Source organism: Raphanus sativus, chromosome 6 (assembly GCF_000801105.2).
Source record: "Raphanus sativus cultivar WK10039 chromosome 6, ASM80110v3, whole genome shotgun sequence".
NCBI lineage: Eukaryota > Viridiplantae > Streptophyta > Magnoliopsida > Brassicales > Brassicaceae > Raphanus > Raphanus sativus.
Window position 1 is genome coordinate 15674417 of NC_079516.1, and position 14158 is coordinate 15688574.

Here is a 14158-nt window from a genome sequence, read left to right on the forward strand (position 1 = left end):
ATTGAATGGAGATGAAAACCATGGATTGGTTCTGGTCAACGGCTTGCTCATATCGTCTAAGGTTCTATTAAAGTTGTTTGAAATGACTAAACGGCAACTAGATGCATAATAGTATCTCTTTGAGATGTCCTTGACAAAAAAATTGGCAGTACAATCAGTAATCTTCTTGGTTATTACAAACATGATTGCTGTCTTAATAACCAAGTTCTTCTATCCACCATAGTCAGCCACAACTTGAAAAATAATATTCTATTACAGTTCAAGCATAAACATATGTTTGTATGCCTTGATGGATGGCTGAATAATCTCTACAGCATAACTAACAAAGCATCATCTGTAATCTTCAAGCTTCTAACGCTACTACACCAACATTATCAACTTCTAATAATGATGGTAGTGGATGGCAGCTTCCTCCAGTCCTGCTTGAAAACCTCAGAGTCCTCATCTGGCTAAACTACTAATTAATATTACAAAAAGAGCGAGAAGGACCCCTCTGCTTGTCGCGATTATGGACCTTGATGATCCTGAGAAGTTTACTCTCTGTGATTGATCCCTGCAGACAACCCAAGACACAGATTCAACACAACAAGTTTTATCTCCATAAACTACTAAATGTAACCTACTATTACTAGAAAAACTGGTCTACAATGAATCTTACCTTTGTAATGGTGAGAGCCGACCACAGTAAATGGTGTTTTCAGGAATGGAATTCTCAGATGTGTCAATCTCAGGATTCACTACATTCAAGTACACTTCTTGTCCAAGATACCATGAGGCGAGATTGTCAATTCTAAGGTTCCACATGCCAGCATTGTCCAAGTAAACTAAGATAGCCGTCCATGCACCAGGAAACACCTGTAAACACAAGCAGCCGTTTAATAACCATGTTGAAAACGAATGCAACATATCAGTCTTTAGATGTTAAAGACAAAACACCTGCGTAGTAGATCTAGCAACCCCATCCCCTTTGTTGTACAAACTTCTACTGTTCTCTGTCCACAGACCGAAGTCCATCCTTCAAAAAACAAAACATCAATCAATTTCAGGACATGTACATGGGATCTGATATCATATAACTAAACACAACCTTACCCAACAACAAAGAATGCATAACCATCCAAGTGATAGCTCTTAACAGTAGTGTCACTATTCTGAAATATAATCTCCATGAACCCCTTGTACGTCCCATTCATGACAGAAGTATCAACCTTAGGATGCCGATTCATCGGTCTTTTCGGGAAATCAAGCTTATACACCCCTGAGATGTTGTACTGCTGAGCAAGCTTTAGCGGTGTTGAAGGAGGCAAGTACGATATACCATTAAGAGTGGCACGCAACCTCCCATCTATCTTCTCCGGTGGACGGTTCACAATCACGTAGACATCAGTTACTGTAATCTGACCATACTTGAACGATCCCTGAGGGTTCGGACGAGCAGCTCCAGCTGAGACATTCAGCCTTATGGATCTTGCTTGGTTCATCGAGAAAGATGTGTCGGACTCGATAGGAGGATCAGGGAGTGGACCTGAAGCGGGTCCTTGGGAGCTAGAGTAGTGCAAAATAGCAACTCCAGTAGCTTTGGTGGACGAGGATGATTTGGTAAACCTTGTGCTGGCAACAATGTAGTAGTCGTTACTACCGGACTGATCCATAGTGACTAGAAACGAGAAAGATTGACCCACGTGAATGTCCATGTTTGTATAGTTCTGCTGAACTGTGTATGAACCTTCTGTCTCAACGAGAAGCAGGTTATGATTCTGTATTCTGAAATTCAAGGTGGTTGCAATGCCACTGTTGTGAACACGGAAACGGTATGTTCTTCCTGGTAAAGATTGAACATATGAAAAATGGTCAAGACGAATCATATTATAAACTGTACCACATCCAGTGTCCTAAAAAATCGGTCTAGGCGGCGACTAAGTGATCACCTAGTCGGTAAATCGGACCTAAACAAAACTATATTTTAGAATGATATTCTAAACCTTGTCACCGCTTAATGAATAATCCCATCTAACTACCGTCTAGCGATTTCTTGAACATTGACTATATCTATGAGATTATTGAACTACATTAGAGACATTTTGACATTAGGCTATTAAGATGAAAGATACCTGGTTCAACGTTTATTGTCCCATAAGGAAACCCACCGGAAGCAAGCTCACTACTATAAGGAAAAGGTCCAAACCCGTTGATGAGAATGCCATCAGGAGCTCCAAAGTCAATCTTACTCTCAACATCTTTCCTCAGCTTCTGGTAAAAGAAGAGAGATTAGCAAAAGAGACAACTAACAGTGAAAGCCAACTTTCAGTTTTTTTGTGTAAAACCTTATGGCTTTTAGTGAACCAATCACTGATAAAGAGAGTAACATCTCCATCAGGCAAAAGAAAAGGAACTGGAATGATGTCTCGGTTGTTGATAATGATCCCACCATAACCACCAGCTGCTCTCTGGAAGTTTGTAGATGGGAAATAAAAGAAACTACCGATCTGGTCTTTGACCTGAAACTCATAAGTCCAGTTCCAACCAGAAGGTATCGGACAGTTAGTTCCTAAAACACCGTCTTGCCACGAGTTTTTCCTATGTTGGATTCCATTCCTAGAACACAACAGAACAAATGTTTATTAATCACAAAAAAAGGATTATTAGATTTGAACAAGAATCAACCATTCACCAGCCGTACCATGTGAGAAGCAAGGGCTCATCAAGATTATTCTTCACGTTGACAACCACATTCCAGTTCGTAGTTACATTGAGAATGGGACCAGGGAACTGCCCATTGATCCCAATAACCTACAACGAGATCTCAAGAACTTGATACATTGTTCTCAAGATTGAAAGATTTGAGAGAGAGAAAGAGAAGGAACCTGTTGGCGAGTGCCTAGAGGAGAAGCGGTGAGGTAAGAGACAGTCCAGTCGAAGAAAACGTAAGGGTCGGCGGCTAAGCAGACAGTTGCCACCGACAAGAACCATATGACGACCAGTGAAGTGCACGAGAAGTGCGGTGGAGAGCACCGCATTGGATCTCTCTTTCTCTACGAACCTTCGTGTAAGAACGGAGAAGACATGTGCAGAGAGACCAGTGGGAAAGCTTTTAACCGTGTCTGGAAGATAGAGAAAGAAAGAATCAAGAGAATGTGATTACAGCCCAAGGCGCCAAAAGAGCACAATACTTGTTGGGTCCCACTTTTTCAGATAAATTATTAAAATGCCGACAATCTTATAGAATATATTCAAATCAACCCCCGAGATCTTTGTTATTTTAGTTTGAATAATGTTTTTAAAGTTATAGGCTTAAGAGTTAAGGGTCAACGTTCTTACGGACCACAAACGTTAATAAATGCCCTTTATAACTTTACTTCTTTCGTTTGTCAAGTTGTTCATATTAAGAAAAGACAATGATCTGCTCAACTAAAGTAGTATAAAGTTTGTTTCTTTATGATATTAAAAGTATAAAGTAAGTTGAAGCGCTTTACGACTGGTCTACGTTCTTGTTTTCAAATGTGGGATCACTCAGTTATGAAGTGTTTATTGAAATGGATCTAAATCTGATTTACTTCCACCATATATATGCTTGCATGTAAGCAACTTGAAATGGAAACACTACCTGTTTATATCCACTTTAAAGCTAAAAGAAGGATCACTTCGTAGACAAGAAAAATGTAGGAGGGTCTAAAGCCTCAACAGGCTTTGAGAGGAAGTTTAGGAAGAAGGGAGAGACACTGGAGAGCAACAAGAAAGCCTCCGGGAGATTGCCAGAGGAGTCTCCGAGAAGTCATTGATATGCAATGGAAGTAATGCCGACAACGTCCAGCTTGGTTTGTTTTCTTTCTTCTTTTAGTGTTGTTCTTGAGGTATTACCATATACCATCATGAAACTCTACCATCATTTAGCTATGAAATGAATAGTTACTAAATCTCATGTTCTAATAGATTTAGCTTGGAATGAATATGTTAAATGGTACCCATTTTAACATCCCTAGCTAAGAATGTTATTTTGTAATTTATACTCTCGCTTACATACTCTATGTTTATTTATGGATATTCATATGTTCATTATCTAATATAAACTACTCGTCTACGAAACGAATTATAGTTCATGTAAGAATTAACTTGATGTATGTTATTGATTGGAGATGTTGTATGGTATTGCCTTACATAACATCATAGATTGATCCTCAACTTGCTTGGTGGACAACGGAAACTAATTAACAATCTACAGCTAATTAGTAAAATGATTTAGTCTATTCGTGTGTGTTTTGCTTTTCTAATAAGGGAATTGCCAGAGCTGGCAGCAGTGGATCTTGAGCTTGTGAAGACTCAGAAAAACTGGATCAGTCCGTACAAATGAATGCAGAGATATGGACTAGGCCAATGAAAGGAATAGTGGAGCTTTTTCATCTAGTCCCATGGCAAACATTAACTTAGAAACAGAGCCGGTCCTACACATTTGGAGGCCAAAAGCTAATAAAAAATAAAAGGCCATAAAACCATCAAGAGGGCTTCGAACCCAGGCTCCAAGAGTTAGATGTTTTCACCACACTAAACTATCAACGAAGTACGTGTTAGCCTTCTTCAATAAAACATTTTACGGATGGACGATCTAGCTAATACAAGGAAAGCTTAGACCTGAGTTCTTTTTGTTATAGATTTTCCCAGGCTAAACTTTGTGTTTTATAGTGGGCGCCAATCGCGGAGATAATTTTAAAATCTAAGAAATTTGTGGTTACAAAGACAAGATGGTAACAAGACAAAGAAACAAACAACTGTCTAGAATTAGTAATAAATAGAGTTTTTGACTAAGTTCACAACTCCAAGACAAAAACAATCCTTTCCAAGAGACGCACATGCAGCCATGCAAGCATGAAAGATTAGTAGCATTGGATTATTTTGAAAAGATCGCTTGTTTTGGAGATCCTTTTGTCAGTTTAAGCTTTCCTGCCAATTGCAATCACGCGCCTCCAGGTTTGATACTTGCTTCGCGTTTGTTCTCCACGTGCAGTTAGCGAGCGTGTTGTATTCCCGCAACACACTTCCCATGTGACAACGGTCCATTAATTTCCACCCTCTAGGCTCAATCATCTTTCAGGACAGACAGATCATAAATGTTACCCTCTTTATTCCAAGGCAAATCACATTGTCCTTAATCCACGTGGCGTCATACTACTGGCTAAATCGTTTTCCGACAGGGAGAACACAGAAGCAGAGGATTCGTACCTCTTTTCGCCTCTCAATAATTCTGATCCACTATGTTTCAAGCTGTCATCAATGTCTTCTTCTTCCTCCTTCATCTTCTCCTCCTCCAACGTTTAAACCCTAATCTCCAATCTCCTGATCGCGAAGATGATGATGCTTCGTGTTCTTCATCTTCTTCTCATCATCGCCATTCTCGCGATCTCGATCCTCGCCGAGAATGATTCGATATACGAGATCCTTCGAGCACACGCCTTACCAATGGGGCTATTACCAAAGGGCGTAAAAGAGTTCGACGTCGACACAAAGACAGGACAGTTCTCGGTTTACCTAAACCGATCGTGCAAGGCCAAGTACGAGAGCGAGATACATTACGAGGCCAACATTACGGGAACGTTAGGTTACGGAAGCATCGGTGGTTTGTCGGGTATATCGGCGCAGGATCTCTTCTTGTGGTTTCCGGTTAAAGGGATTTGCGTGGACATACCTAGCTCCGGTGTTATATACTTCGATGTCGGAGTTGTTCGCAAACAGTACTCCATGTCTTTCTTCGAGACGCCTAGAGATTGTGTAGCTGTTGAGAACGAGGCTGAGTTTCGTGGGGATGATAAGGTAATGGTCTCGTCACCATTCTGTACCACGGTCATTATTTATTTTGATATGTAATCTTTTTATACTAATGTGTGCAGATTCGGTCATCTATGTTACAATTCTACGAGGTGGATCAAAGTGTCGGGAGAAACATTGTGTAAGCCAAAAAGGGTTGACGAATGTTGTAATGAAGATGTGATTAAAGTATACAAGTTAGAAAACTTTTAGCTGCTCATGGATTTTTTTGAAGACACATAGACACATACATACACCTTCCATTTGAGGTCAGATGCTCTGTTCGTCCCCCTGATTGCTTTTCTCACTTTGTTTGAAGTGGAAAATGAGAGATGTGAGCGCAAGTTTAGACGGGAAGAACAAGTGTCGGAGGGTTTTGTATGTAATGTTGAGATTCGGTTGTTGGAGCGATCACAGGTGGTGATTGAATGTTTTGTTTTTTTATGTTTTGCACTTTATCATGTATTTTTCTCCCCCTTGTAGCATAATACATAATATGTATGTTTGTAATGTATAATATATGTACCTGTGTAATCATATTCTTTATCCCAATAAGATTATTTACATAGTTTGCTGTATTTTCCGTTCACTTACTCACTTGATCATATTCTCTAGCTTCTTTTGTCTGTTGTCTGTTCTGGTTTATGACCTGTGTTCTCTGGCTAGTGATTTTGTCTCAACTCTGTTTCGATTGGTTTCCTTTTACTCTCTTCAGTTTAGGTTATGTCTCCATGAGGGCTGTCTCTGGAGGTTTGGAACCTACCAGCTATTGTATTCCACATCTGAGTCCTACTTTTTTTGTCAGCAACCTGAGTCCTACTTTGTATCCTTCTTTGTTTTTCGAATGAAGTTGAGTGTTAAAAAAGAAAAGACAACGATAAATATGTCACATATTGTAATATAACAACCGTGCGTGTACAAGTTGCAGCGTTGGCCTATATATATATAACTCGTTGAGCAAATTGAACCATGCCAGAAATGCATGTGTTATGTGGTATTTTCTGCTAGTTAAGGTTTGATCAGATTAGATAATGTAACTTTTGGTGGTCAACTAGTAATTGTGTAACCTCTGCTATAAAAATGCACGTGTTATATATAGGCATGAAAGAAACATCTGATTTCAACGGCATATTATAAAAGCTACACATAAAAGAAGATTTGGAAATAAAGCATGTGCCAGACATACTGAATGAGAAAGAAAGAGATGTTTTGTACTAATTCAGCCAGTATGAAGCAATCCTTTGCCATGCTTTGAGGCTTGCTCACTTCATGAAAACGAAATTACATTGATAAGCGATTATGTCTTACCTCGAATCATTAGTACACGACTTTTCATCTTATGAGTTGATCAAAATATTAACATAGATCTATTGAGAAAGTGATATGATCACTCGATATTTTTCAAGTGGGCAATGAACTTCTCTAATAAGAATGATAAAACACCATTATTTCATTTGGGCCCTTGCTGATCAGCTCTGAAGATTTCCATAATTGAAAACCTGAATTTGTGTACCAAACCAATATTGATAAACCAATCTTTATTTATTTATCATGAAGTGGTTTGGTTTCAGTTCCATTACATTATGTAAGATTACTAATTACATATAGCATCAAAGCCGACTTAGCTCAGTGGTAGAGCGCGTGACTTTTAATCCCGTGGCCGTGGGTTCGATCCCCACAGTCGGCGTTTTTTTTTCCATTGACTTCTTTATTCATCTTAGCTCAGTGGTGTGACTTTTAATCCCCGTGGGTTCGATCCCCACAGTCGGCGTTTTTTTTTCCATTGTTCTATTAAATATTTATCCTTTATCCTCCCGTCTTCTTCAACTATTCCTCGTTACGTTACAGTTGGATAAGGAAAACTGGATAACTAACTAACATATTTGATTCCAACCATAATTTTAGTATTAAATGATTAATTTATGAGTAAATTTATTTTAAAAAGTTTTTGCAAACGGATTAGTTGGCGACGAGACACGCCGAATAGACAAGACACATATAGCAGGATTAGGAAGATGTGTCTTCTAATGTTTTTTTGGTAAAAAGTGTCTCCTAATGTTGCAACAGTGGTGGAGAAGTCTGTTACCTTCACTGTGTACAAGCCCCAGCTGATCGTGGAGGCACAGAAGGTCGGTGACGCTGTTGACTTTTACAAGGCCGTGTTTTTTTTTTTTTTTTTTTTTTGAACATTTACAAGGCCGTGTTTGGTGCGGAGGAGACTGGACACTCTCTCTACCCTAAGCGTAAGGCTAACCAAGAGCTCCCTCACGTACTCTCTGCCGAGCTCAAGCTCGCTGGCATTACCGTCGTTGTTTCGGACGTCTCCGTTAACTCTGGCTCTACGTAAGCTCTCTCCACGCTTGCTTTTGGGTTTCAAGATCTGTATTATATTGTGTTTAAAAACCATTTTACAAGTATTATTATGCTTTATTATTAAAACATATTTTTTTATGTTACATGTTGTTACATAGTACGAACAAGGGGACTATGCCTGCAATCTTCGAAACTGATGACGTGGAAGCTGCCGTTGCGAAAGCCGTAGCCGCCAGAGCTGTCAAAGTGGAGGAGGAGGTTGAAGGTGAAGAAGGGGGAGGAGTAAAGGGAAAAGTGACGGATCCCTTCGGTTTCACATGGATCTTTGTTTCTTCGGCGAAGAAGTGTGAGAACGACAAAACTAAAGAGGTCTAAGTCCTTAGCATTGGTCCTTAATCCATACATATATGTGTATATAATTGTTTGTTAAGGACTTTACGGAAACCGAAACCGAAAGTTTCTTAATTAAGGAATTTTTGGTTTCGGTTTCCGTAAAGTCCTTAGCAAACAATTACATACGCATATATAATATATACATATACATATATGTATATTAAGAACTAATGTTAAGGACTTAGCAATAATGATGCTCTAACTGTCGTCGGTTGTTGTCTGAACAAACTTTTATTATCTCTAATCTGTTTTTGTTTTTAGTTTGTCTTTTTGTGGAATCTCCGGTATCAGTTAACCGGATCGATTAGCTAAATGACTTTTGTTTCAAATTTAATTTTCACCCATTTTGACAATACTTTGGTGAAAGAAAACAAAAATTTATCTCGGATGTTGATGATTTATGCTTCTCATATCTTTTTTTTCGTGCAACATACTTCTCTTATTCCATATTCTCTGTAGATTTTCCCATTTATGTCTCATTTTAGTGGTTTTGTTTTAGAGATAGAACCGTTTATTTGATTTTTTTTTTTTGGGCAACAGAACCGTTTATTTGATATTAGAGATAAGAATGTAATTGCGAATAGTTAATGTTAGTCTCTGGTGTCAGTTTGTTGTCGGGTGTAGTAAAACCATAAGCCTCTAGGTCCGTGCTTTTTTTTCTTCTTTTGCTTATTGGTCTATTTTACAAATTTCCTCTATTTTGGTCCTCTCAAAACTCAAATCCTTGTATGGCCTTTGGGCCTCGTAATTTGTGAAGTTTTCACTTTGTTTTTTATCTTTTTAAGCATTCCTTTGGGTTTTACATCAATAAACGCCATTGGTGAGAACTTTTATGAAATACATTAACACATAATTGTTAGACAAAGACAAAAGCACACACATAAAGCTTAACAAGTTGGAGCGTTGGGCATGTTACATTTGCTTGGGAGTCCAGCAGCGAGCGCCGGATCAATACCGTAATAACCGAGCAATGGAGAGTTCTTGTAGCCGCAAAGACAGCTGTAGTCAGCGTGTTTTAGATAGTCGCAGCAGAGCGTTGACGGGTTCGTCGGATTCTCCTTGCTCACCGCTGGTTTGCACTCATTCAACTCTGACTGGGTCATGCCACAGATATCAATCGCCACTGACCTCTCCGCTAAAATAGCCATCACCACCACTATCATCATCACCATCACTCCCACCTTCTTGCTCGCCATTTTATCCTCTTTTAATTTTGTTGATGTTTTTGTGATGTGAAAGTGAATGTGCATTAGAAGGGTGTATATATAGTAAGTCTTGGAGAGACCCGTGAACTAGATTGTTGGATTATTCCAGTAGTCACGGGCTTTTGGAATATTTACTTCACTATTGGGATGGGGTATCTTACTGCAAATGGAAGAAGAAAATTCCCTACAGTATGAAACTATACAATAATTTTCATAATAGTATGTTTCTTGAAAAAGTTAACATTCTTTAGCATCAGATATTTAATGGGCCTATTTTGAGCCCATTTACAAGATATGTTTATTTTTCCTCTTGGGGTTTACCTCATATCCTCGTGGGCTTTCTAAAATTTACTAGTTCCGTAAATAATCGGAAGAGACACCAAAAATAAATACTAGTAAGCTACCTTTTCCACTCAATTGTCAATCACAAAGCAAATAAAAACATCAGTTGGTATATAATAGGACAAAATGTGGAAGGAATGAAGAGAATATATCATATTAGATGCTTTCTTTTTTTTTTTTGAATATATGTTAAATTTATTCAAAAGAAAAACTACTTTTTTACATCAAGTGCAACTGTTTTTTTTGAGAAAAATAGAACTTAATTGTAACCCAAGTCTCTTATCTTTTTTACATATTAGATGCTTTCTCATCAGCCTTTTTACCCCATCGACTCCAGACGTTTGGATTCTTTTTGTTTAAAAAAGCTAAAAAGTTTACTGCACATTTCGAACTTGCTCACAAAGGTGGAAACAAAAATTTAAAAGTAAGACGTTGAAGAAGAAGAAGAAGAAAACAGAAGATAGCCTTTGACAATTTTCTTAAGAGCATGTAGAGTTGCAGACGTAGCCTTTCACTTCATTCTCTCTTTGGGGAGTGTGGAGAGAATCCAGATCTCTAGATTCTCAGTTTTCTTTACTCTTCGGTGTTCTTAAACAATACTATATTCCTTTATTTTTGAATTTTAATCCTTAGTCATATTCTACAATGTTTCTGTTGGTAAAAGTCATATTATACCATGACGATTCTGTTGTCTAGGAATCGTTTTTTTCAATGGTTAACTGATTTTTTTATCAATGCTTAACTGGTTTTAATATAATGTATCTATCCTTAATAGTTGATATCTTCCTAACATCTCGTCTTGCTCAGATTTGATGGGTTCATAGATGTAGTTAGATTGATATATAATAAATATATATAGGATTAGTCCATACTGGTAGACTATAAATGGATTTTATGTTGCATTGAGAAGTACAATAGTATGGTGTGTTGACCAGAACTAGCTGTGACTTGTGTAGAGCCTAATTAGCTGTGACAAGTGTAAAACCTAATACATCGCCATGTCGCATTAGCTCATTGCAAATAACCATATATACAAATCAATTATCTTCTGAATGTTATATATTATGTGTCATGTGTGGTTAATTAGCTCTGGTGTGTCTTACAAGTTACAACTATCATGTTTCTATTCCATTCTCTCCTTTTTGACATCAGATTTCCTTCTCATTTCAGAAATTATATTTATTACTATTATTACCTAATACACAGTTTCAGTTCAAAACTTTAGCTTTGCTTCAAAATTATGTAGTTTAAATTGCATACTGAAAAATGATTAAAACATATAACAGAGTGTATTTTATAGTCAATTTGAAAACTAGTGGTATAACTTTGTTTTCAGAAAAATCCTGGCTGATAATCAGATTCCACAAATGTGTATTTAGTTAGATATTCCAACATACATCTTCAGGTTCGAATATCCCATATGTGGTTAGCTCTACTTCTACCGACTAAACAAATAACAGTTTTTAATTATAAAAACTAAGAACTATATGAATAAACATTTCAGAATCAATCGAACGATTTTCGAGAAAAGGAAAAATTAACATGCAATTTTCTCATTCTGAAATGCATTTTAAAAACAATTGATGAATGATGTGAAACTAAATAGGTTAGGAGTTTAGTAAAATAGGATAAAAACAAGGAATTGACTGCAACAAACACACAAACCCAGTGGATTAATGATAGAGACATTAGATAAAAGAGATAGAAAGGACTAACGAAAGAAATTTTTAAACGTTTAGACTTTAGGAATAGAGTAGGACAAAGCAAATTAGACAATAGACTGAAAGCCAAAACATCACGATATCTTAAACTAAAATACAAATTCTGCTTTCAATCTCTATATCCCAATGTGTAGATACGTGTTATGGATCCATGAGGACCATTGAAGTGATAAACGCAGTACAACACGCTCATGTATTAGGTATGCTGAACTCTCTAGGCATGTAATTATATTTCTAGGCCTCTTATCATTATATCAGATTTTAAGGATTAACTTACCTAACCTAAACATTTATTAAAAGCCATTCTGTTGATGTATGTCTTTTTAACTGCTTTCTCCATTTCAAAGGCTGCAATGAGCAGTTGCAATTGAATTATGCTGGTATGAATAGACCTTACCCCACCTGTCCTCTGTCAAATAAAACCTCTGATGAAAAAAGTACTCAAAAACTATTGTAGTCTTGTAGAGATGGAATTTTATAAGTAGAAAGGGTGAGAAAATTGACAAAAGATAATAAATGGGATTGCTTGGAATCGTGGCAATGTTGGTTGCACACTGCACATAGCACAATGTTACATAATAGAGGTAATGTTGCATGTGGCCCCTTCTTCCAAAAGCTCCTTTATTAACTCTTTTGTCTCTTGATTTTCAAATTGGATATTCTCATAAAGATCAGTAATGTTATCTGCCTCACAAGAACAGTAACATTATTAGCAAAGAACTAAATAATATCGAGTGCTTAAATCAGCTTTTATTAGATGACATGAAACTTGGTCAATGTAATAACTTTTCTTGTTTATTGGTTTCATAGTGAAAAAGTAACGTTAATTCTTTTGTTTGTTTGTTTGTCAACCCCCATGTAAAACAAAATCTAAAGCCAATAAAACAAAATAAACAAGGGTAAAACATTATAAATAAATAAAAGTAAAGACAGACTACAGAAGACTGGCTATAAAAAGAATTCAGAAGACCAAAAAAAAAACAGTAGAGTTTTGTAAAAAGTAAAAAAAGATGCAGAAAAGTAGATAAGCCAACTTTATTTTAATTTTTCACTTACCCTACTGAATTTTTCATATAACATACACTTACTCCCTCTCTCTCTCACCTAGACTCTCCCCTCTCCTACAACTAGACTTTAAGACTCTCAGTGTTGAGTAATGTAAAATAACCCATCTGGCCATTTTATAAACTAAAACTCTCTCTATTTAAGTTACTTATAGGAGAATCTAACATCATCAAAGTTCAAACTCACTCACCACTACAGCCATGGACTACGTAAGCTCCTTCTCTTTCTTCTTCTTCTTCTTTTTCTTCTTCTTTTTCTTCTTCTTTTCTTTCGGGTATCCCTAAATTTTAACCTTTTGTTTTTGTTATTATTACCCAGGAATATGGAGGAGAGTACTGCAGGAGGGGACACGTGCCGGCGTTTGGCGGTTGGGACTGGAACGACGCCGTACCATTCACTCAGTGCTTCGAGACAGCAACCATCCAGCAGCCTTCCTATCTCCACCACTACCCTCCTTACCCTCAAGATCGCGATCTTTACTTCGCTGGCGATCTTTACGACAACCACCACCATGTTGCTCCCGCCGTCATCCTCCTCCCTCGACGCCGGGTACTTATTTCTTCCCTTTCATTTTGACACTCATCCACGACGCATTGATTTATATGTTACCGAGAAAACGTTTCTTCTCAGGCTAAGGTGGGCCACGAGCCGAAGAGAACCAGCTCCAAGGAGCAACACAACTTCAAGAAGGAAGCGCGTGAGTCTAACGCGCCGAGGAGCTGTCCAACACCGGTGGTGAAGCGGAGGACAGCGACTCCGAAGCCTGTGGATGAAGACTTGTACAAGGTTTCCCCTCGACTTCTCTCCCTCAAATCCACAAAGGTAAGTAGATATTTGTACATTTATCTTTAACACATTGAGTACTGTTATGAATTAGATTTTAATATGTTGATAATTGGAATTGCAGAAAAGGGGAGGTGGGTTTGGGTGCATTTCAAGATGTTTTTTGCCAACACGGGTGCTTTGAAGCCACAAGCGTGACAGATTGTGAGTCAGACAACACTTTGGAGTATGTTTTAAAAATACCGTATGCTTTTTGAAGTTGTGTATGTAATATTTATGCTTAGGAAAAAAGAATATTAATTCTAAACGATAAGCTTTAATATGCGTCGGGAAAAGAGAGCCATATTGTAACGTAGAATATGTTTTTTTGTTTAAATGAGATCTTGTTTTTTCAACTTTTTCATATTTTCGAAGTATGTCCAAGTTTGTACTGTTTTGTAATGTAACTGTTGGATTTGGTGAAAGATTTGGGATGTGAAAGGAGTTAAAAGGCTGAGGAAGGAGGGGGAATGTTGAATAGAATAGATTAGCTTCGTCATC

At 37.5% G+C, this 14158-nt stretch overlaps 5 protein-coding genes and 1 non-coding gene across 7 annotated transcripts; 4 read left to right on the plus strand and 2 right to left on the minus strand.

The window, feature by feature from the left end:
• Nucleotides 1-104: 104 nt before the first annotated feature.
• On the minus strand, nucleotides 105-3121 carry LOC108805623 (monocopper oxidase-like protein SKU5). Of its 2 annotated transcripts, none has more exons than XM_018577547.2 (8): nucleotides 2865-3121; nucleotides 2681-2790; nucleotides 2325-2595; nucleotides 2112-2247; nucleotides 1093-1822; nucleotides 937-1015; nucleotides 659-855; nucleotides 105-553 (listed from the first exon to the last, which is right to left on the minus strand). In XM_018577547.2, the coding sequence occupies exons 1-8, from the start codon at nucleotides 3015-3017 to the stop codon at nucleotides 442-444; spliced, it is 1788 nt and encodes a 595-aa protein (XP_018433049.1). In that variant the 5' UTR covers nucleotides 3018-3121; the 3' UTR covers nucleotides 105-441. The 2 variants fall into 2 exon arrangements, with proteins under 2 accessions (XP_018433049.1, XP_018433048.1); XM_018577546.2 differs by having other exon boundaries at nucleotides 2112-2250.
• A 2130-nt stretch (nucleotides 3122-5251) lies between these two features.
• Nucleotides 5252-6374, plus strand: LOC108805887 (uncharacterized). Its single transcript, XM_018577874.2, has 2 exons — nucleotides 5252-5802; nucleotides 5880-6374. The coding sequence occupies exons 1-2, from the start codon at nucleotides 5341-5343 to the stop codon at nucleotides 5940-5942; spliced, it is 525 nt and encodes a 174-aa protein (XP_018433376.1). The 5' UTR covers nucleotides 5252-5340; the 3' UTR covers nucleotides 5943-6374.
• A 1037-nt stretch (nucleotides 6375-7411) lies between these two features.
• TRNAK-UUU (transfer RNA lysine (anticodon UUU)) lies at nucleotides 7412-7483 on the plus strand. The gene has a single exon. It is a non-coding gene; the product is annotated as a tRNA-Lys (tRNA).
• A 368-nt stretch (nucleotides 7484-7851) lies between these two features.
• On the plus strand, nucleotides 7852-8484 carry LOC108807919 (uncharacterized protein At5g48480-like). Its single transcript, XM_056987003.1, has 3 exons — nucleotides 7852-7873; nucleotides 7953-8139; nucleotides 8268-8484. The coding sequence occupies exons 1-3, from the start codon at nucleotides 7852-7854 to the stop codon at nucleotides 8482-8484; spliced, it is 426 nt and encodes a 141-aa protein (XP_056842983.1).
• Nucleotides 8485-9250: 766 nt separating this feature from the next.
• LOC108808883 (putative lipid-transfer protein DIR1) lies at nucleotides 9251-9745 on the minus strand. The gene has a single exon (XM_018580978.2). The coding sequence runs from the start codon at nucleotides 9696-9698 to the stop codon at nucleotides 9390-9392; it is 309 nt and encodes a 102-aa protein (XP_018436480.1). The 5' UTR covers nucleotides 9699-9745; the 3' UTR covers nucleotides 9251-9389.
• Nucleotides 9746-12871: 3126 nt separating this feature from the next.
• LOC108809300 (uncharacterized) lies at nucleotides 12872-14084 on the plus strand. The gene is made up of 4 exons (XM_018581446.2): nucleotides 12872-13044; nucleotides 13154-13384; nucleotides 13466-13657; nucleotides 13743-14084. The coding sequence occupies exons 1-4, from the start codon at nucleotides 13036-13038 to the stop codon at nucleotides 13800-13802; spliced, it is 492 nt and encodes a 163-aa protein (XP_018436948.1). The 5' UTR covers nucleotides 12872-13035; the 3' UTR covers nucleotides 13803-14084.
• The last annotated feature ends 74 nt before the right edge of the window (nucleotides 14085-14158 follow it).

Bases quoted from the DNA above. Each gene is read 5' to 3' on its own strand.
- LOC108808883 (XM_018580978.2), bottom strand. From the start codon at position 9,698: ATGGCGAGCAAGAAGGTGGGAGTGATGGTGATGATGATAGTGGTGGTG.
- LOC108807919 (XM_056987003.1), top strand. From the start codon at position 7,852: ATGTTGCAACAGTGGTGGAGAA. The intron at 7,874-7,952 runs GTCTGTTACCTT...GACTTTTACAAG, and splicing joins GTTGCAACAGTGGTGGAGAA to GCCGTGTTTTTTTTTTTTTT. The intron at 8,140-8,267 runs GTAAGCTCTCTC...GTTGTTACATAG, and splicing joins TCCGTTAACTCTGGCTCTAC to TACGAACAAGGGGACTATGC.
- LOC108809300 (XM_018581446.2), top strand. The intron at 13,385-13,465 runs GTACTTATTTCT...GTTTCTTCTCAG, and splicing joins TCCTCCTCCCTCGACGCCGG to GCTAAGGTGGGCCACGAGCC. The intron at 13,658-13,742 runs GTAAGTAGATAT...TTGGAATTGCAG, and splicing joins TCTCCCTCAAATCCACAAAG to AAAAGGGGAGGTGGGTTTGG.
- LOC108805887 (XM_018577874.2), top strand. From the start codon at position 5,341: ATGATGATGCTTCGTGTTCTTCATCTTCTTCTCATCATCGCCATTCTC. The intron at 5,803-5,879 runs GTAATGGTCTCG...TAATGTGTGCAG, and splicing joins AGTTTCGTGGGGATGATAAG to ATTCGGTCATCTATGTTACA.
- LOC108805623 (XM_018577546.2), bottom strand. From the start codon at position 3,017: ATGCGGTGCTCTCCACCGCACTTCTCGTGCACTTCACTGGTCGTCATA. The intron at 2,791-2,864 runs GTTCCTTCTCTT...ATCTCGTTGTAG, and splicing joins CTCTAGGCACTCGCCAACAG to GTTATTGGGATCAATGGGCA. The intron at 1,016-1,092 runs GTAAGGTTGTGT...TGTTTTTTGAAG, and splicing joins TATGCATTCTTTGTTGTTGG to GATGGACTTCGGTCTGTGGA.